Raw genomic sequence first — 23,255 nt, 5'->3', positions numbered from 1 at the left:
TATAATTAAACAAACACCATAAAACCCTGCAGTTTTCCCACTGGCCATTAAGCCGAATAATAGACACCATTTCTTGGTCCGTACATATCACTTTACTGCAGTTACCTGCTTATCTATCATTCTAATCCTGTCTGTAGGATTATCATCTCTGTATGTAGATAATACAGGATCTATCATTCACAATGGGCGATTGTCAAAGCTTGTCTATTCTTTCCTTGTACAATGACCACTGCACAGGTCAGACCATGCCTAGAAAACTCTCCCATAGAAGTCAATGAGGTCCCCCCTCCTGACCATTGTGTCTATGGACCATGGTGCTGCCATAAAGCAATTTTCTTAATGCTGTGTAAATGCTGTTAAGAACAGCTCAGGCAGGATGGCAATAATGTTCAGGAAATAAAATTAAAGAATCTACAATCAGAAAATAAAAACAGATTAGAAAAGAAGATGAGTCGCTGTCTGGTTTTAACTGGCAGATAAAAATTTTGGTGACACTTTTCCTTTTCCGTTTTCTTTCTACACAGTGCTTTGAACAAAGAATAGCTCCCAAGCATCCAACTTTTGGAGGGACAGTCCCTACTATTAACCCAAATCCATTTGCCTTTCTTTGATATGTAAACTAAAAACTACTTAACACCCATGAGGGTATAGAAATGAGCTCTTCACAAGCTCTACCTCTAATGCTACCTCATGTAATGTAGCTACAAGTCTATGTTCCACCTTTTGAAGGGCCTTGAGACAGAAGAGCATGCACGCCGTTTAACGCGCTTTCCATAAGGAGATATTGTATTCCCCAAATCCTTACTTAGGCTTCTCTCCCAGTTAAGCCAGTAGCCTCTGCCCTACACTGATGAGGGGCAATCACTCAGAAACAGCTTTCCGCAGATAAGATGCTGGCTTAACTATTATCCAAGTCATGTATCTATGCCTTTCAAAGGGTCAAACATTGACTTATGGGATAGCTACTTTACATCTGCTAGCATTAGAGGTGGAGCTTGTTGAGTTCATTTGCACACCCTCTTCCCAGAATTCCAAAGGAGTGTGTATGGTCTATACAACTCCTCACGCTGTTTAAGGCACTCATCCTCAAGGAGATATTGTATTCCCAAACACCCATGAGAAAGGGGATCTTTCACCCAAGAAACTGTAAAATTGGGTTCACATGTGTGCGTTTAGCTCTGGGACGACAGGGAGAGGATTGGGGCTGCAGCGGTCAGTGCTGACAGAAAGTCAGGTAGGCAGCGATAGTTAGGGCATATATAAGGAGACAGGGGCTGGGGCAGTTAGAAAGGAGACATGCTGAGAAGCCTTCCTTTGTATGCTGAACAGTGGTTTTCAGTTCTCAGTAGAAATGCTGAAGATGGATACTTCTTAGTAGTCCTCAGAGTGTTGCTAAAGAGACTCTTTGTTCTCTAGCGAAAAAAAACACATTACTATCAAAGTAATTGGTGTAACTACCAGGGTAGCAGACATAGCAGCTGCAATGAGGCCCAATGTCTAAGGGGACCCATCTCCACTCATACACGCGCAGTTAATGATATATAGCCAATTGAAGTACATTATCCCCCGCACTTTAAACATGGCGCCTACTCAGAAGCTGAGCAGGCACTATAGCAGATTATAGTATTATGGCAACAAAGTTTATAAGGCTGAAAAAAAGACATCCATCCAGTTCAGACTGTCGTCGTGCAAAGATGATCCAGAGGAAAAAAAAAAAAAAAAACTTATGAGATCAAAGCTAAATTTCCGACTGGTGAAATCCTGGGAGTGCTGTGCTCCCAGGGTGCAAATGGCTCTTCTGTGCAAAGATTAGGGAGCTGTTCAGTTGCTATGGCAGTCTTGGGCCTTCTGAATGCTCTGAGGCCTGCCACAGCATGGTTCCTATGGAGCCCTGTGAACCTCCCAAAGGCTGTAGTATTAAATCATTGCAATCTATGGGGAAAGAGATCAGACAATTACAAGTCTTTAGGGGAACTTAAAATAAGTTTTAAAAAAAAAGTTTGCTAAATTTTAAAATAAAAATAAAAAAAATACTTGTATCATCCACACTGACCATATTAAAAATAAACAAACAATAAAAAAATAATGATAATTAGCATCCCAAAATACCGATACTGTTAAAATAAAATAAATGGTGTCGGAATAGGGCAATGTAAAGAAAAAAAATAGCTTTTTCAAAGTTATTATGTAAATGTGGTATCTATTTAATCATACTAATTACAGGTCAGTTTTAGCACATACAGTTGCAAGAAAAAGTATGTGAACCCTTTGGAATGATATGGATTTCTGCACAAATTGGTCATAAAATGTGATCTGATCTTCATCTAAGTCACAACAATAGACAATCACAGTCTGCTTAAACTAATAACACACAAGGAATTAAATGTTACCATGTTTTTATTGAACACTCCATGTAACCATTCACAGTGCAGGTGGAAAAAGTATGTGAACCCTTGGATTTAATAACTGGTTGAACCTCCTTTGGTAGCAATAACTTCAACCAAACGTTTCCTGTAGTTGCAGATCAGACGTGCACAACGGTCAGGAGTAATTCTTGATCATTCCTCTTTACAGAACTGTTTCAGTTCAGCAATATTCTTGGGATGTCTTGTGTGAATCGCTTTCTTGAGGTCATGCCACAGCATCTCAATCGGGTTGAGGTCAGGACTCTGACTGGGCCACTCCAGAAGGCGTATTTTCTTCTGTTTAAGCCATTCTGTTGTTGATTTACTTCTATGCTTTGGGTCGTTGTCCTGTTGTAACACCCATCTTCTGTTGAGCTTCAGCTGGTGGGCAGATGGCCTAAGTTCTCCTGCAAAATGTCTTGATAAACTTGGGAATTCATTTTTCCTTCGAGGATAGCAATCCGTCCAGGCCCTGACGCAGCAAAGCAGCCCCAAACCATGATGCCCCAACCACCATACTTCACAGTTGGGATGAGGTTTTGATGTTGGTGTGCTGTGCCTCTTTTTCTCCACACATAGTGTTGTGTGTTTCTTCCAAACAACTGAACTTTTGGTTTCATCTGTCCACAGAATATTTTGCCAGTACTGCTGTGGAACATCCAGGTGCTCTTGTGCAAACTGTAAATGTGCAGCAATGTTTTTTTGGACAGCAGTGGCTTCCTCTGTGGTATCCTCCCATGAAATCCATTCTTGTTTAGTGTTTTACGTATCGTAGATTCGCTAACAGGGATGTTAACATATGCCAGAGACTTTTGTAAGTCTTAAGCTGCCACTCTAGGATTCTTCTTCACCTCATTGAGCAGTCTGCACTGTGCTCTTGCAGTCATCTTTACAGGATGGCCACTCCTAGGGAGAGTAGCAGCCGTGCTGAACTTTCTCCATTTATAGACAATTTGTCTTACCGTGGACTGATGAACAGCAAGGCTTTTGGAGATACTTTTATAACCCTTTATGCAAGTCAACAATTCTTAATCGTAGGTCTTCTGAGAGCTCTTTTGAGCGAGGCATCATTCACATCAGGCAAGGCTTCTTGTGAAAAGCAAACCCAGAACTGGTGTGCGTTTTTAAGAGGGCAGGGGGGAGCTGTAACCAACACCTCCAATCTCATCTCATTGATTGGACTCCAGTTGGCTGACACCTCACTCCAATTAGCTCTTGGCGATGTCATTAGTCTAGGGGTTCACATACTTTTTCCACCTGCACTGTGAATGTTTACATGGTATGTTCAATAAAAACATGGTAACATTTAATTATTTGTGTGTTATTAGTTTAAGCAGACTGTGATTGTCTATTTTTGTGACTTAGATGAAGATCAGATCACATTTTATGACCAATTTGTGCAGAAATCCATATTATTCCAAAGGGTTCACATTCTTTTTCTTGCAACTGTAGTGAATGACAAACAAAACCCCAACTGTGGCAGAATTGAGGTTTTTTTTTCCAATTCAATCCCATTTGGAATTTTGGAAGGCGATGAGTAAAAAAAAAAAAAAAAACAGGCTTGTCGCTAAGGGGTTAATTTTTGCATTATTTCTGTGCTGTGACATCACTGATATTCATCACCATGAATATTATCATCATACTATTGTGATATCACTGTAAGCCTTTTTGCTGTACTGTGACATCACTGTGCACATTATACTTATGCTGTAACTTCACTGTGAACATTGTCCCACAAACATCACCATGTGCATTATCCCTGTGCATTAGAAAAAACAACATAACCAAAATCTTCTTATGTTCTGGAGTTGCTACTGAAGGCGGTTATGGTGAAGTGGGTTCCCATTAGATGTCTTGATATGGGGTCCCTTGAGTCATTGTTACATAACTGAACAAAGTATTTTACAGAAAATGTTAATATCCCCGTCCTTACACTATATTAAAAATAAAGGGGGAGATTTACCAAACTGGTGTAAAGTAGAACTGGCTTAGTTGCCCATAGCAACCAATCAGATTCCACCTTTCATTTTCCAAAGGAGCTGTCAAAAATGAAATGTGGAATCTGATTGGTTGCTATGGGCAACTAAGCCAGTTCTACTTTACATCCGTTTGATAAATCTCCCCCAAGGTGAATGACAGGTTGTGCAGCCATTACATATTGATGACCTACCCTCAGGATAGGTCCCCAATATCTGATTGACTTCCAGAACCGCCGCAGATGAGCTGTTTGAAGAGGAGCGCTGCTTCCTCTTCTAGATTACACGGTGTGTTGTCCTCTTGCAGTGGCGGCTGCAACAAGGACTTATAAATACTATCGAGATGACCCACAGTGTAATCTTGAAGAGGAAGTAGCACTCACACGAGCACCAGTGGTCAGTTCGCTAGCGAACACATGCGGGCTGCCATCTTTAGTAAGGTAGACTCACCCGTCCGGCGATGCACAGGTAAACCCTTTTCTGTGCCGGGAGCCGTTCTGAAATCGAATGCGGTCATTGGGCTGTTCTCTGAACTGTCTGCTCCCGGTGACTGCATTCGATTTCAGACCGGCTCGCGGCTTACCTGTGCATCGCCGGACGGGTGAGTCTACCTTACTAAAGATGGCAGCCCGCATGTGTTCGCTAGCGAACACTGCGAACTGACCATCACTGACGAGCACCACCGACTCTTCAAACAGCTGATCAGCGGAGGTACCGAGAGTTGGACCCCCACCAGATACTGATCACCTATTGATGACCTATCCTGAGCAGTCTTGTCCATTGTATTTTACATGCCAGGTGGACATACCCTCAGTGTTCCTTTTTGACCATCCAAATAGTTGGGCTTATGAACATTTGATCAATGGCTAAGCCTGCTTTCCATCAGAAGAAATCAAGCACGATTCCAGGGTCTGATCCTTTGCTACCTTAGAGACGGGCATTGTATCTGGCAGCAGATTATCCCTGCTTACCTATGAAAATTCCAGTGTACATGTTAATAAAGGAGCTGTGAGGAGACTGACGATTGCTTACAGCAGATATTTTTGTGCATAAAAATCCAAAAATGCTATGCTAAACTGGCCATAAACACAGGGGCGGACCGCACATTGGCTTGGATTCAAAGGATGATCATACAGGTAAATAACACCACAGGAGGTGTCTTCTGTTACAGCCTGATAATGGATGGTAATCCATATTAACTTGCTTATATAAGCATTTTTTTTTAAAGTTGCATATGAGAAGAAAAGCGCTATAATAGACAAAGCAATTATTGTTAAAGCCAAGAATGAATGAGATTTTTTAGCAAGGCCTGTCATGTGAGATGGAATTTTTCTGCTACTTATTATCCGTGAAAAACATGATGTCCATCCTTAAAGGGGTTGTCTGGCCATATATATTGATGCCCTATCGTCAGGATAGGTCATCAATATAAGATTGGCAGGGGTCCAAAACCCAGGACCCCAGACGGTAGCACTAAAATAAAACTTAAAAAAAAATGTTTTTGGAGCATATTTATGACATAACTAATAAAAAAATAAAAAAAGACAAAATAAGTAATCACAATATGTCAGGTGCCTCCAGACACTTTTGGAAAACCATGATGGCAATATAGACTACATAAAAGTTCTAGGCATAGAACGAGTTAAATTAAATAAACGAGGAGGGGAATTACATAAATTATTACTTGAAAGACAGGCTTTTTTGCATTTTTACGTTAAATACTGCCTTCCCCCTAGGTATGAATTATCGTTTACACTTGTTTCTACATTATTAAAGGGTTTCATTTCTCTACTGTGTTTATCACACTTTGGTCCGCATTTACATATATGGAAATATGTATGGTTTAAAGTTTTTAAATTTGTTGTTTTTTTATTTAAAAATTTTAATTATTATGCATCTCATATAATCTCAAGACTCAATATATGGACATGAACTACTAAAGCCAGAGTATAAGAGGTTAATTTGAGTTGTTGCTCCTAGCTGATTTTACAGACAAAACCAGCCCTCTTTGAGACCAAAATCCATATACAGGGTGGGCCATTTATATGGATACACCTTAATAAAATGGGAATGGTTGGTGATAATAACTTCCTGTTGTGGCACATTATGTGAGGGGGGAAACTTTTCAAGATGGGTGGTGAAGATATGCTGTGAAGATACGAGATGTGCAGCACCTGAAACTACGGATACTGGAATCCTGTGCTAGTATTTCTCCAGCGGTGTAGCTATCAGTGTGTGAAGAGTGGGAGAAGAGGGTTGCATTGACAATCCAACACAATGGGCAGCACATTAAACACATTTTCTAAGTGGTCAGAAACGTGTAAATAACTCATGAAAGAATAAGGTTACGTTAAAACCAAGCACACCATTGTTTTTCTTGTGAAATTCCCAATAACTTTGATGTGTCACATGACCCTCTTCCTATTGAAAAAACAAAAGTTGGATTCAAAATGGCCGCCATGGTCACCACCCATCTTGAAAAGTTTCCCCCCTCACATATACTAATGTGCCACAACAGGAAGTTAATATCACCAACCATTCCCATTTTATTAAGGTGTATCCATATAAATGGCCCACTCTGTAGATCAGCCTTGAGTCATTGTATATTACTCTATGAAAAAGACCTAACTGGTCAAAACGCGTCAGGAGGGATGAATATGTAAATCTACGCTGTATTGCAATTTTAAATGAAGAAATAAAGTACATTTGGATTTTATTTGCTTTTCCAGTTTTTGTTACTTTGCCGAAGAGTGTGGACTTAGGCTACTTTCACACTGGCGTTTCTGGGTCCGCTTGCGACATCCGTGTCAGGGCTCTCACAAGTGGCCCAAAACGAATCAGTTAAGCCCCAATGCATTCTGAATGGATAAGGATCCGTTCAGAATGCATCAGTTTGGCTGCGTTTGTTGTCCGGTACGTTTTTTAAACTGTCACTCAAACGCAGCTTGCAGTGTTTTGGTGACCATCTGACTATGTGGAGCCTAACGGATCCGTCTAGACTTACAATGTAAGTCAATGGGGACTGATCCGTTTTTCACTGACACAATATGGTGCAATTGAAAACGGATCCGTCCCCCATTGATTTTCAATGTAAGTCAAGTCGGATCCGCTTCGACTTAGACTTTTTTCCTGAATGAATAATGCAAACGGATCCGTTATTAAGCCGCAAAAAACGCAAGTGTGAAAGTAGCCTAACTCTGGATTCGAACTGGATCAATGAAAAGTACAGATCGTTCACAAATTGGCCAAAAAATTAGCCCACAAACAGATGACTACAAAAAAAGTTATAGGAATCAGAATATGGTGACAAAAAGAAAAAAAAATATTTTGCGGGGAGCAATGTAGGCAACAGCAAGCAACGGCCGTGTGCACGAGTCCTTAGGCCTAGTTCACACGATCGGTTTTTTGCACGTGTACGGGTCGTTTTTTTTGTGTACGGTATACGGAAGCATTCGTTTCAATGGTTCCGCATTAAAAACGGAATGTGTTCCGTAAGCATTCCAGTTCCGTATTTCCGTTTTTCCGTTCCGTACAAATATAGAGCTTGTCCTATATTTGGCCGTAAATCACGTTCCGTGGCTCCATTCAAGTCAATGGGTCCGCAAAAAAAGGAACACATACGGAAATGCATACGTATGTCTTCTGTATCCGTTCCGTTTTTGCTGAACCATCTATTAAAAATGTTATGCCCAGACCAATTTTTTCTATGTAATTACTGTATACTGTACATGGAATACCAAAAAACGGAACGGAAAAACGGAACGGAAACACAACGGAACAACAGATCCGTGAAAAACAGACCACAAAAAACTATAAAAGCCATACGATTGTGTGAACTAGGGCTTACTCTGTAAAATAAAAAGATGAAGACCGCTGCGGTTAGCATTAGCAAGCTGATGATCGGGTTACAATCTTTGCAGTAAGCAATGCCAATTCAGTTGAAATATCAAGCTGAAGCGATCAAATATCAGTTGAAACGTTCATTACGGTTCAATAACACCTTAGCTTTGGATTAAATAGTCCAGAAAACAGTCAGATCACCAGAGATTTATTACATACACCAGAATTCAAAGATATGTCCAGGTGACAGTTTAAAGATAATATTAACCCCTTAGTGACCACCAATACACCTTTTTACTGATGTAAACAAAGGGGGGTTAAGACAGATAGCTGGTGTTAATCAATGATTAGATGTACCCAAAATGGTGCATTAAAAACTTGTCCTGCAAAAAATAAGGCCTCATAAAGGTATATTTATGAAAAAACAAAAAAAAAGTGATAGCTCTTGGAATGCAATTTAGAAAAAAATGTGTGTGGTCACTAAGGGGTTAAAGGGATTTTTTTTACCTGGATTTTGCCTATAGAGCTGCGGACATGTGCTGGTAGATCACCCCTAGCACGTCCGCAATATCCAGTCCCCATAGCTCTGAGTGCTTTTGTTTAGGCAAAAAAACAATGTTATAGATATGTAAATGAGGCAAGTAAGGAGCCCAAGGGGCTGCTACTAACGTTTCTGGAGCCCAGTCACGCCGCTGTGAAGGAGCCCAGCACCGCCCCGCATCCTCCGAATCTTCTCCTTGCTCCCCGAGGTCACCAACGAACTGCGCATGCACTAGCTGCGAGATTACGGCGCTCTAACTTTTTAACGTCCGGGAGCAAGGAGGCGATTCGGAGGATGCGGGGCGGTGCTGGGCTCCTTCACAGCGGGCGTGGCTGGGCTCCAGAATCGTTAGTAACAGCCCCTTGGGCTCCTTACTTGCCTCATTTACATATATAAGAAAATCATTTTTTTTGCCTAAATAAAAGCACTCAGAGCTATGGGGACTGGATATTGCGGACGTGCTAGCAGCTCTATAGGCAAAATCCAGGTGACAGAGTCCCTTTAAAGTCCGTGCCTATCACTAATCTTCCCTCTATAGATGCTAGTAATATTACTGTATAACTGATGGTAGAGAACAGTCTGCAACGCTGTCACATGCCCGTTTCTTACAAAACCACATTTCCTCTTCAGCCTCCTTCTAGGCTTATTACAATGCAGTTACACTATACGGCAGGTCTGACCATCTTGTCCAATGTGACAATGAGTAATTAAAGGGGGTTTGTCACTTCAGCAAATAGCATTTATCGTGTAGAGAAAGTTAATATAAGGCACTTACTATTGTATTGTCATTGTCCATATTGCCTCCTTTGCTGGCTGGATTCATTTTTCCATCACATTATACACTGCTCGTTTCCATGGTTACAACCACCCAGCAATCCATCAGTGGTGCTTGTGCTTGCGTACTATAGGAAAAAGTGCTGACCTCTCTGGTGTTAGAGATGTATGAATTTTATTCTATATCTTTTGTATCTCTAGGACTGTAACTGGTTAATCTTAAGTTGTTACAAAATTCTTCTTATCTCAGGAGCCTCCCTCATCCCCTTTCTGCTGTTAGTTGAGCTCTGTCTACACCAGGCATCCTCAAACTGCGGCCCTCCAGCTGTTGTAAAACTACAACTCCCACAATGCCCTGCTGTAAGCTGATACCTGTAGGCTGTTCGGGCATGCTGGGAGTTGCAGTTTTGCAACAGCTGGAGGGCCGCAGTTTGAGGATGCCTGGTCTATGCAATGCTATGAGGAGAAGAAGGGAGGGGGGCAGAGAACTGGGCAGCGTTTGTCTTCTATCTCCCCACAGATGCTTTGAAGAAGATGTTTGCACTGTGAAAGAGTGCTAAGCCAATCCCTTGGGTGGATGAATATGATATACACATATTACTCACAGCCTATAGAAGAACGCCTCTTTGAAGTGTCATATATGACGTGTGCAGTATTATTGTTAGGATAGGCGCCATTACAACATGGCGACGATAACCAGATGTTTACATTAGTTCACATTCCAAAGTAGTGTAATAAATAGAGATTGCATTGACCATCTATGTGTCGGCGTCTAGTCTCTCAGCCACGCTTTGACACTGGTGACCGGGACCATGGGAGCTCACATAGGCCGTTGCTTTTTCCTATAGTGGCCAAGCGCGGCCACCGTTCCTGGTAGGTAAGTGGCTTGTATTAACTTTCTCTACATGCTAAATGCCACTTGCTGAAGTGACACAATCCCTTTAACTATGGTCATTATTTGCTTCCATCTAAGAACATTATTTTAGGAAGAAGAGGAGCAGTCCTACCATAAACTCAATTCCCTGTTACTGATTTCTTTAGTAAAAAACTACAAGCTGTGCACAATTCACTTCAAAGCAATAATAATCTGTGCATGGTGGCACAGACTGATGGATGCTGATGGACAGGTAACAAGTAATAGGTCTGAAGATCGAGGAGGCGAATTGTCCAAAGTGTCAGCAAATGGGAAAATTAAGGGCAAAAAAAAAAAAAAAAAAAAAAGTACAGAACAGGGGCCCCTGAGAAACAAGGCCATGGTGTTTTATGATACCAAAGTTGCACTATTTTTTTCATTTTTGTTTGCTTTCTAGTACGAAAAATAGCAATGAAAACCGCAAATTGACCCAAATTTTCAAAATAGCACAGACAACTTCCAGCACATTAGATAAGCTGATCACTCCACTGCTAAACTAGATTAAATAAATTTGGATGAGGAAAATAGGAAAAAATATATTTTTCATCAGACCCTGAATCCTAATCAGAACCCCAAATCAGATCCCCATTTTTCATCAGACCTCAGATCAGACCCCCCAGCCTCAGGTCATAGTGCACGTCTACGCAGCACTTCCCTCTGGCATACTGATGACTGCTTCCAGGTCATTAGCATTCCGACTATAAGACGCACCAACATTTTTCCCTTACTTTTGGGGCTGGGTAAAGTGAGTCTTATAGTCTGAAAAATACAGCATTTGTTACAACCCTTTAATGCATCTTTTTCCAAACGTGTTATACATGTACAAAATACTTAAATACATACATTTGACACAATTCAGATATGCCATTTTTGTAATAAACATTATAACAATTTCCACAAATTTGAGATACATGCCACAATTTTTTTTATTTATACATAAATGTATACTAGCGTGGAGGCCATTTAAAGCAGTAATCAGCAGTGTTGCTGTGGATTCAGCCCTGGCATGAGACAGTAAGGGTACGATCTTGAGGTCACAGTGTGACTCGCAAGTTTACTCACAGCAGGGTTGGATTTTTTGGCCATTCATTTCTATGGCTGCCCTGCTACACTGCGATACGTGGCGCAGCAGCTGTCACAATACCAAGATCTCCATGTAGCCCTACCCTAAAACCGAAACAGCAGCATCCCTTTGTGCATCTCTTCCTTCAGCTCCCCATAGACTTCTATGAGCAGGAGCTGCAACCTGCCTCAGAGAAGCTGAGAATGTATCCAATTACAGATTTAAGCAATGAATTTGCAAGTGACAAAGAAGCATTTTTCTGTAATAATTTTACAAAGTTTCTTATGTTCGCTTATACTAATGATTTATGTATCAATAGCCCTTTAGGTTTGAATGGATCTAACATTCATTGGAAAGGCTTCCAGTGGCATGGCTCCAAGGGATACTTGCTAACTCTCCTGTAACATCCAGGAGGCTCCTGATAAAAAAGTCAGTCCTTCTGGACTCCCACAAAACTGCTCTAGTCTCCAGGGTACCAAAGATATCGAACAGGTTGCATATGTATACAGGTAAAAACAGTCCCATCCAGGCTATAGAGGGGGGGGGGGGGGGAAATTGGCTCATGTTGACCCCGACCCTCTGTATTATTGTCAAATTTTAGCAAATCCTGCTCTCCAAGATCTGGCTTTTGATGACTGGCCTGTAACCAGCTGTATGAACCTGCCCTATCACACCCAGAAGGGTACCTGTCTAAGGTGGAGCTGCAGCTGGTGGATCCAGTTTCACAGTTTACCAGTTGTAAAATTGCCATGGCAGGCTACAGTCCTAAGCCCTCTGTGCGCATTCATCCATTAACCCTTTACAGGTAGGCATGACAAGTGAACTAGTCCCCTAACAATATGACAAGTCGTACGCTGGCTGCAAGTGATTTGTAAAAGAGGCATAGCCTATAACTTGTAAAAAGGGCTTGGCCTAAATCAGCCAGAAGCCAAAATTTGTAGAGCTGGTTAACAAGAAGTATGGCGCATAGGAAGGAAGTCAACCGTAACAATGAAGACAAATGTCTACCCAAGGGCTGAACTGATATTTATAAATCAAAAGTATCAAAAGATTGGCCATAGACCTTACAGGGAAATTTCCCGGGGGGCCACCCAAGCCCCCCTCTCTGCAGCTAGCCAGATATATAATGAGCTCTCAGTGGTAATTGCCACTGTGGGAATCAGGTACTCATATACCCGGCCAGTGACCCACATGCCCTCCTGAATTTAACAGTTTTGGCCCACATCTCACCTCCTAAGCCCCCTGCTGCATATCTTAATCAGAGACAACTGGAGGACAGAAAATGGCATGTATTGATGGCCACCACAGAAGGAATATTTTGGGGCAATATATTCTGCTGCACTGTGGTATATGGTCCTGATGGGACGGTATTTTATAGTATGGTATTCCTACCCTGCCTACTTGTGTTGCTCCACCTTCTGCCACCCGCCTTTACAACATGGGGTCACTTTTAGCTGTTTTTTTTCCACGGCTACCAAGTTCCCAGTCCACCCCTGCCATTTGGTTTCTACTACCTACTCCTATCTCAACGGACAGAAAGTACCAGCTCAGCCAATCATTAGCAGCAGCAGTGATCCACCTCTGCCAGTGATGGACGGAGCTGGCATCACCAGCAATTTCCTGTGTGTGAAAAAGCACTGGAACGGCAGAGGTGGGAGTTCGGTGGGGGGAAAGTATACCTTTAGGGAAAAAAATAAATTAACCCACTTTGTCACCTCTCCTGACATGCCTGGTTTAATAGCTTCATGCATCGCCCATGTAATAACCATTCTGGGGCATCTATTCTTATGGCTCTATGTTGTGCCATTCCTTTATTATTCCTACTAGAAGTTATGGATGAATTGCTAGCAGTCTGCAGTAAGGGTACAGAGGGGTGGTAACCAGTTGGGGTGTGTACCTGCGCAGACTCACTCTATCTAATCAGTGCTGCCATTGTAAGAGTGTAAGATGGTGCAAGTACACCCCCCCCCCCCCCAACTGGTTACCACCCCTCTGCAGACTGCTAGCAATTCATTCATAACTTCTAGTAGAAATAATAAAGGAACAGCACAACATAGAGCCATAAGATGGTCTTTATTTTTTATTACATAAGAAATACATGCAGCCATTAAAACAGGCATGTCAGGAGTGGTGAAAGGTCCTCTTTAAACTGTAAAAAAAAAAGGATCAGGCTTTGATTCTCCTGTAATGACGTCGTTGACCTTCTTGTTTGCAGTGGCTCTGTATGATTTACGCCTAATTCATTCCTCAGAGGCATACAAGCAGCAAACACATCCAAACACAAGAGCATTTGGGCTTTGGCCATCTAGCACCACCTTCAAAAATGTTTGACTTTTGTGTAAGCTTTTTCTGAAAACACTGTCGGAGTGCTGCTTCTACGTGTTTTTACTGTGTCCGATGGTTGAAGGAGATTATGTAAGGTTTACGTCTGGTCAACTTTAGTACTACAATACTTGTGAAAGCTGGCTTCATAATAGATACACCAATATTACTCCACATCTTCTTTCCATTACTGCATAACTGATGGTAGATAACAGTCTGCAACGCTGTCACATGCCCGCTCCTTTCAAAACCACATTTCCTTTCCAGCCTCCTTCTAGTCGCTCTGGGGTTACATATTACAATTACATACTACAAAAATCCATTGGCTCACAGAACCTGGGCAAAAAAAATTAGCACCACATGGCACACTACCACCATTAAAGCCTCTGAATGAAAACCCAGCCTCATCCCCAGTCTTTCAAGAGCAATTACTTTTCAAATGATACATTCACATAGCCACTAAAGGTAGATTCATCACCGCTCATTTTCCGTTCTTCTGATCTGCTCCTTTAGGGCTCATGCACACGACCGTATGTATTTTGCGGTCCTCAAAAATGGATCCGCAAAAAATATGGATGATGTCCGTGTGCATTCCGTATTTTGCAGAATGGAACAGCTGGACCCTAATAGAACAGTCCTATCCTTGTCCATAATGCGGACAATAATAGGACATGTTCTATATTTTTGCGGAACGGAAATACGGACATGCGGAAACGGAATGCACACAGAGTAACTTCAGTTTTTTTTGCCGACCCATTGAAATTAATTGTTCCGCATACAGTCTGCAAAAAAAATAAAAAATTGAACGGACACAGAAAGAAAATAAGTTTGTGTGCATGAGCCCTTATTTTGCGCATCCATTACGCTCAATTAGGCCTCATGAGCAGAATGGGCCACCTACGATTGTGTGCACGAGACCTTAAACTGATTTTCCATCTGATATCCATTATTTTAGACAGAAAAAAGTACCGTACTTTGTGGAGTACTCTCAGATGGAAATTGCTAAAACATATGTAAAATGAGCATAACTGAGCATTACGGACAAGGATAGTACTGTTCTATTAGGGGACAGCTATTCCGTTCCGCAAAATAGGGAATGCACACAGACGTCATCCGTATTTTTTGCAGACCACAAAATACATACGGTCGTGTGCATGAGGCCTAAAGAATTCTTTTTTTTTTTGTTCTTCTGACGATGACGGTGATGTGAACCTACCCTAAATGCTAAGTTTTAACAGCCAAGTTGAATTTGTTTAACACTATTTCATCTATCATATTATGTACTGAAAATTAGGAAAAACATCCAATTCCACCATTGCTATTTTGGTTTTGAAGCATCTCTTGTGCGCTAAAACTGCAGGTCGGTAAGATTATTGCAATGCCAAATTAATATTGTTTCTCATGCTTTACTACTTTAAAGAGGACCTTTCACCAGGCTAGCCCTAGTCTAATTATTACCCTACCTTATAGGGCAGCTCCCACTGATGCCATGGCACTTTTTTTTCTACAGAACCCCCTGTTCGTCCACTGTTGGCCCCGTATATTATAATGAGGCGACTTGGTTATACTAGGTGGAGACTTGTTATCTTCTCCCTGGCTGTGAGCACATCCAATCAGAGCGCCCCGCTCTTAGCCAGGGAGAATGAGATTTAGCCAGCGAGAATTGCGAGAACTTGAGCGTGTAGACATCCGGAGTGATTCTCGCGAAAACTTGAGCTCATTCTCCCTGGCTAAGAGCGGGGCGCTCTGATTGGATGCACTCGCAGCCAGGGAGAAGATAACCGCGCCCAGGAGAAATACAAGTCTCCACCTAGTATAACCGAGTCGCCTCATTATAATATAAGGCGCCAAAATATACGGGCCAACAGCGGACGAACAGGGTTCTGTAGAAAAAAAAAAAGTGCCATGGCATCAGTGGGGGCCGCCCTATAAAGGTAGGATAATAATTAGACTAGGGCTAGCCTGATGAAAGGTCCTCTTTACAGGGTTTCTGTCATCAGAAAAATCGTTATATAGCTGGCTGACATTAGGGATGTGCTAATGTCAGCAGAACATAACAGTATGACTTATATCTGCCTGCCTGCCGCCGTTCTGCAAAAAAAAAAAACTTTTACGATATGCTAATGAGCCTCTAGGTGCTACTGGGGCGTAGATTCAGCACCTAGAGGCTCAGTCTACGTACCCTTTGACACGCCCAGATCCCATTGATTGTCTGTCGAGTTCTCCTCATCGTCATGTAAATCCCGTCCCGGGATTTACATGACGCAGTGAGTGAAGGACGCGCTCCTGGTGCCGGCTTACATCCTGCACCAGCCGGCACCAGGAGCACGTCCTTCACTCACTGCGCCTGCACAGAATACTAAACGGGACGGAGCAGGCCCGGGATTTACGGGACACTGAGAAGAACTCAAAGTCAATTAACTGGACCTGGGCGTGCCAAAGGGTACGTAGGCTGAAGCAACGCCCTGATAGCACCTAGAGGCTCATTTGCATATTATGAAAGTCATTATTTAGCAGAACGGCGGCAGGCAGGCAGATATAAGTCATACAGTTATGTTCTGCTGACATTAGCACATCCCTAATGTCAGCCAGCTACATAACGATTTTTCTGATGACAGAAACCCTTTAAATAGATACCATTGTGGCGAGGTGACAGAAAAACTGCAATGTGGGCATTTTGATTTTGTTCTTCACTATGGCACTCCCTGTGCAGGATAAAATCTTTACTTCAGACATTTACTCCAATTTTGTTTAATATTGTATTGCTTATTTTAGATGTAAAATAACGAAGGGGAGGATAACTTTGTAATAATTTTTTTTTTTATGTCTTAAAAACTTTTTTTACTTTTTAGTCCTCCTAAGAGACTTAAACGATTCCCAGGGTCCATCCACCACCAATCGCTGCTCCCATACCAGTGATTGGGAACGCACCCCGAACGCGCAGCCCCTGCTCTCAATTTCTATGAGGCAGATGGAAATAGATGAGCCAGCTAAATGTACAGATATCAGAGCCTGTATAATAAGTGATAGCGAATACACCTGGCTGAATATACAGATATCAGAGCCTGTATAATAGGTTATAGGGAATACACCTGGCTGAATATACAGATATCAGAGCCTGTATAATAAGTGATAGGGAATACACCTGGCTGAATATACAGATATCAGAGCCTGTATAATAAGTTATAGGGAATATACCTGGCTGAATGTACAGATATCAGAGCCTATATAATAAGTGATAGGGAATACACCTTGCTAAATGTACAGATATCAGAGCCTGTATAATAAGTGATAGCGAATACACCTGGCTAAATGTACAGATATCATAGCCTTCATAATAAGTGATAGGGAATACACATGGCAAAATGTACAGATATCAGAGCCTGTATAATAAGTGATAGCGAATACACCTTGCTAAATGTACAGATATCATAGCCTTCATAATAAGTGATAGGGAATACACATGGTAAAATGTACAGATATCAGAGCCTGTATAATAAGTGATAGGGAATACACCTGGCTGAATCAGCCAGGTGTATTCCCTATCACTTATTATACAGGCTCTGATATCTGTATATTCAGCATTGTATCTTTCCTATCACTTATCATGTAGGCTCTGATATCTATATATTCAGCATTGTATCCTCCCCATCACTTATCATGTAGGCTCTGATATCTATATATTCAGCCCGGTGTGTTCTCTATCACTTATCATATAGGCTCTGATATCTGTATATTCAGCATTGTATCCTCCCCATCACTTATCATGTAGGCTCTGATATCTATATATTCAGCATTGTATCTTCCCCATCACTTATCATGTAGGCTCTGATATCTGTATATTCAGCCCGGTGTGTTCTCTATCACTTATCATATAGGCTCTGATATCTGTATATTCAGCATTGTATCTTCCCTATCACTTATCATGTAGGCTCTGATATCTATATATTCAGCATTGTATCGTCCCCATCACTTATTATGTAGGATCTGATATCTGTATATTCAGCCCGGTGTATTCTCTATCACTTATCATATAGGCTCTGATATCTGTATATTCAGCATTGTATCTTCCCTATCACTTATTATATAGGCTCTGATATCTGTACATTCAGCCCCATTCACAAACCATGTGGAATTTCAGGATTATTGCTCAACATCCTTCCCATGGGTCACATCACCATCAGCCTATGATATTTCCCGTACGTACCGATTAGATGGCAGGACTTCCTGCGCCCGTAAGACCGAAAGCCAGCGTGTCGATCCGATTCATACCCTACAAGCGGGGTAGAGATGCCATCCGCTATCTGCCCAACCAGCAGGAGGAGCCCGGCGTAAAATGAGTCGAATCCCAGCACTGAGTGAAAGTAGACTAGGAAATAGGTGAACCACATGGAGGCGCATAGGTCATTCAGGTAATGCCCGGTGGCATAGCTGAGCTTCTGGCACAGGTGCAGGGTGGGTGCAGGGTCTGCCATCCTCAGCTGCGATAAGGACTGTCCGGGACAAAGCTACAGCATCTGGTAAGTGGTCTTATCCCACAGTCCTGCCGGCCATGGCACCCCCGCAGTCAGAACGTAGATACTGCCAGGCGACTAGAAGTGGCACCGATCATCTCCAGCCTGCTGCACTACCACACTCCGCGGTAAATTCCAGGTATGGAGCCCAGGTTGTGCCCAGGAGACTGACAGCTCACGCACCAATCAGGAGAGCGCTGGAGGCCGAGCCGGTTACTCCCACCCCCTCATCCAGACGTGTGACACTCCCAGTTAACCCCTTCCTCCACAGAATGTAGTCACTGCCCTGCTGTTTGGCTAAAGACTTAGGCTCCATTCACACGTCCGCAAAATGGGTCCGCATCCTTTCCGCAATTTTGCGGAAAGGGTGCGGACCCATTCATTCTCTATGGGGACGGAATGTGCTGTCCGCATCCACATTTGCGGATCCGCACTTCCGCATCCGTGCTTCCGTTTCCGCAAAAAAATAGAACATGTCCTATTCTTGTCCGCAATTGCGGACAAGAACAGGCATATTCTATTATGTTGGCAATGTGCGGTCCGCAAAATGCGGAAAGCACATTGCCGCTTTCCGTGTTTTGCGGATCCGTGTCTCCGTGTATCCGCAAAACACATTGCGGACGTGTGAATACAGCCTAAACACTATGCTACGTAAGGTCTTCCTGACGGCACAATATCACGTGACATCCATAGGTCACGTGGGTCGGCAGCCGACTCGCTCTGCTATCATAGGCAGTGGCACTGATAGGGGAGAGAGTCTGACAGTGCTAGAGAGGTGGATGTGACTGCTAGGAAGGGGCTGACAATTGTATGTAAGGGGGGATTCTGTGTGAGATTGTATGCTGTGCGAGATTATATACTGGGGGGGCTGCTGTGCGAGATTATATACTGGGGGGCTGCTGTGCAAGGCTATATACTGGGGGGGCTGCTGTGCGAGATTATATACTGGGGGGCTGCTGTGCGAGATTATATACTGGGGGGCTGCTGTGCGAGATTATATACTGGGGGCTGCTGTGCGAGATTATATACTGGGGGGGCTGCTGTGCGAGATTATATACTGGGGGGCTGCTGTGCAAGGCTATATACTGGGGGGGCTGCTGTGCGAGATTATATACTGGGGGGGCTGCTGTGCGAGATTATATACTGGGGGGTGCTGCTGTGCGAGATTATATACTGGGGGGCTGCTGTGCAAGGCTATATACTGGGGGGCTGCTGTGCGAGATTATATACTGGGGGGGCTGCTGTGCGAGATTATATACTGGGGGGTGCTGCTGTGCGAGATTATATACTGGGGGGCTGCTGTGCAAGGCTATATACTGGGGGGGCTGCTGTGCGAGATTATATACTGGGGGGGCTGCTGTGCGAGATTATATACTGGGGGGTGCTGCTGTGCGAGATTATATACTGGGGGCTGCTGTGCGAGATTATATACTGGGGGGGCTGCTGTGCGAGATTATATACTGGGGGGCTGCTGTGCAAGGCTATATACTGGGGGGGCTGCTGTGTGAGATTATATACTGGGGGGCTGCTGTGCGAGATTATATACCGGGGGGGCTGCTGTGCAAGGCTATATACTGGGGGGGCTGCTGTGCGAGATTATATACTGGGGGGCTGCTGTGCAAGATTATATACTGGGGGGGGCTGCTGTGCGAGATTATATACTGGGGGGCGGCGGCTGCGCGAGATTATATACTGGGGGGGGCTTCTGTGCGAGATTATATACTGGGGGGCTTCTGTGCGAGATTATATACTGGGGGGGCGGCTGTGCGAGATTATATACTGGGGGTCTTCTGTGCGAGATTATATACTGGGGGGCGGCTGTGTGAGATCATATACTGGGGGGGCTAATGTGTGAGGCTATATACTGGAGGGGGGCTGCTGTGCGAGATTATATACTGGGGGGCTGCTGTGCGAGATTATATACTGGGGGGGCTGCTGTGCGAGATTATATACTGGGGGGGCTTCTGTGCGAGGTTATATACTGGGGGGGCTTCTGTGCGAGATCATATACTGGGGGGGCTTCTGTGCGAGATTATATACTGGGGGGCTGCTGTGCGAGATTATATACTGGGGGGGCTGCTGTGCGAGATTATATACTGGGGGGGGCTGCTGTGCGAGATTATATACTGGGGGGGGCTGCTGTGCGAGATTATATACTGGGGGGGCTGCTGTGCGAGATTATATACTGGGGGGGTCTTCTGTGCGAGATTATATACTGGGGGTCTTCTGTGCGAGATTATATACCTGGGGGGGCGGCTGTGTGAGATCATATACTGGGGGGGCTGCTGTGCGAGGCTATATACTGGAGGGGGGCTGCTGTGCGAGATTATATACTGGGGGGGCTGCTGTGCGAGATTATATACTGGGGGCTTCTGTGCGAGGTTATATACTGGGGGGCTTCTGTGCGAGATCATATACTGGGGGGGCTTCTGTGCGAGATCATATACTGGGGGGGCTTCTGTGCGAGATCATATACTGGGGGGGCTTCTGTGCGAGATCATATACTGGGGGGGCTGCTGTGCGAGGCTATATACTGGAGGGGGGCTGCTGTGCGAGATTATATACTGGGGGGGGCTGCTGTGCGAGATTATATACTGGGGGGGCTTCTGTGCGAGGTTATATACTGGGGGGGCTTCTGTGCGAGATCATATACTGGGGGGTGCTTCTGTGCGAGATCACATACTGGGGGGGCTGCTGTGCGAGATTATATACTGGGGGGGCTGCTGTGCGAGATTATATACTGGGGGGCTGCTGTGCGAGATTATATACTGGGGGACTGCTGTGCAAGGCTATATACTGGGGGGGCTGCTGTGCGAGGCTATATACTGGGGAGGCTGCTGTGCGAGATTATATACTGGGGGGATGCAGTGCAAGGCTATATACTGGGGGGGCTGCTGTGAGAGATTATATACTGGGGGGCTGCTGTGAGAGATTATATACTGGGGGGGCTGCTGTGCGAGATTATATACTGGGGGGGCTGCTGTGTGAGATTATATACTGGGGGGGGCTGCTGTGCGAGATTATATACTGGGGGGGGCTGCTGTGCGAGATTATATACTGGGGGGGGGGGGGGGGGGGCTGCTGTGCGAGGCTATATACCGGAGGGGGGCTTCTGTGCGAGATTATTTACTGGGGAAGGCTGCTGTGCGAGGCTATATACCGGAGGGGGGCTGCTATGCGAGATTATATACTGGGGGCTGCTGTGCGAGATTATATACTGCGGGGATGCTGTGCAAGGCTATATACCGGAGGGGTCTGCTGTGCGAGATTATATACTGGAGGGGTCTGCTGTGCGAGATTATATACTGGAGGGGCTGCTGTGCGAGGCTATATACCGGAGGGGGGCTGCTGTGCGAGGCTATATACAGGAGGGGGGCTGCTGTGCGAGGCTATATACCGGAGGGGGGCTGCTGTGCGAGATTATATACTGGGGGGCCTGCTGTGCGAGGCTATATACCGGAGGGGGGCTGCTGTGCGAGGCTATATACTGGGGGGCCTGCTGTGCGAGGCTATATACCGGAGGGGGCCTGCTGTGCGAGGCTATATACCGGAGGGGGGCTGCTGTGCAAGGCTATATCCCGGAGAGGGCTGCTGTGCGAGGCTATATACCGGAAGGGGGCTGCTGTGCGAGGCTATATACCGGAGGGGGTCTGCTGTGCGAGGCTATATACCGGAGGGGGTCTGCTGTGCGAGGCTATATATCGGAGGGGGTCTGCTGTGCGAGGCTATATTCCGGAGGGGGTCTGCTGTGCGAGGCTATATACCGGAGGGGGGCTGCTGTGCGAGGCTATATACCGGAGGGGGCTGCTGTGCGAGGCTTTATACAGGAGGGGGGCTGCTGTGCGAGGTAATATACTGGAGGGGGGTTGCTGTGCGAGGCTATATACTGGAGGGGGGCTGCTGTGCGAGGCTATATACTGTAGGGGGGCTGCTGTGCGAGGCTATATACTGGAGGGCGGCTGCTGTGCAAGGCTATATACTGGAGGGCGGCTGCTGTGCGAGGTTATATACTGGAGGGTGGCTAATGTGTGAATGTATTCTTACTAGGGTTGGGCGATATACCGGTATCACGATATACCGCGGTATTAAAAAAAAAACGCTAATATGGCGATATCGCAGTTTCCTAATTACCGTGGTATTTTGTGACATCATAGAAGCGGTCATGTGCGCTGACCGCTTCAAAATCTGCGTCCGCGGCCCACCGCCCCAGCATGATTCTATATCAATTGCTGCCCGCAGCGGCTACCCCGGCTCCTCCATGCAGGCTCCGCCCTCTGATGTCGGAATCAGATGACAGGCGAGGCTGAGACAGTATAATGTCTGCTTGTGGCTGTTCCCATACACTATAACATCTCCTTGTGGCTGGCCCCATACAGTGTAACATCTCCTTGTGGCTGCCTCCATACAGTAACGTCTCCTTGTGGCTGCCCCCATACAGTATAACGTCTCCTTGTGGCTGCCCCCATACAGTATAACGTCTCCTTGTGGCTGCCCCATACAGTGTAACGTCTCCTTGTGGCTGCCCCATGCAGTGTAACATCTCCTTGTGGCTGCCTCCATACAGTGTAATGCCTCCTTGTGGCTGCCCCCATACAGTGTAACGTCTCCTTGTGGCTGCCCCCATACAGTATAACGTCTCCTTGTGGCTGCCCCCATACAGTATAACGTCTCCTTGTGGCTGCCCCCATACAGTATAACGTCTCCTTGTGGCTGCCCCCATGCAGTGTAATGTCTCCTTGTGGCTGCCCCCATGCAGTGTAATGTCTCCTTGTGGCTGCCCCCATACAGTATAACGTCTCCTTGTGGCTGCCCCCATACAGTATAACGTCTCCTTGTGGCTGCCCCCATGCAGTGTAACGTCTCCTTGTGGCTGCCCCCATGCAGTGTAACGTCTCCTTGTGGCTGCC

General features: G+C 44.7%; 1 protein-coding gene across 2 annotated transcripts in view; it reads right to left on the bottom strand.

Moving 5' to 3' along the window:
- Nucleotides 1-18,574, bottom strand: part of MFSD12 (major facilitator superfamily domain containing 12) — an 88,936-nt gene extending 70,362 nt beyond the window's left edge. Inside the window, exon 1 of one of the 2 annotated variants that reach the window (XM_044305310.1) lies at nucleotides 18,042-18,574. In XM_044305310.1, the coding sequence (XP_044161245.1) occupies nucleotides 18,042-18,309 (268 nt within the window). In that variant the 5' untranslated portion in view covers nucleotides 18,310-18,574. The remainder of the gene's footprint in view (nucleotides 1-18,041) is intronic. The other variant, XM_044305301.1, reaches the window with a different exon arrangement.
- Between the last annotated feature and the right edge of the window lie 4,681 nt (nucleotides 18,575-23,255).

The sequence above is a fragment of the Bufo gargarizans genome, chromosome 1 (genome assembly GCF_014858855.1).
Source record: "Bufo gargarizans isolate SCDJY-AF-19 chromosome 1, ASM1485885v1, whole genome shotgun sequence".
Lineage (NCBI taxonomy): Eukaryota > Metazoa > Chordata > Amphibia > Anura > Bufonidae > Bufo > Bufo gargarizans.
Note: the sequence above shows the minus strand (reverse complement) of the source record. Positions and strands in the feature narration are given on the sequence as shown.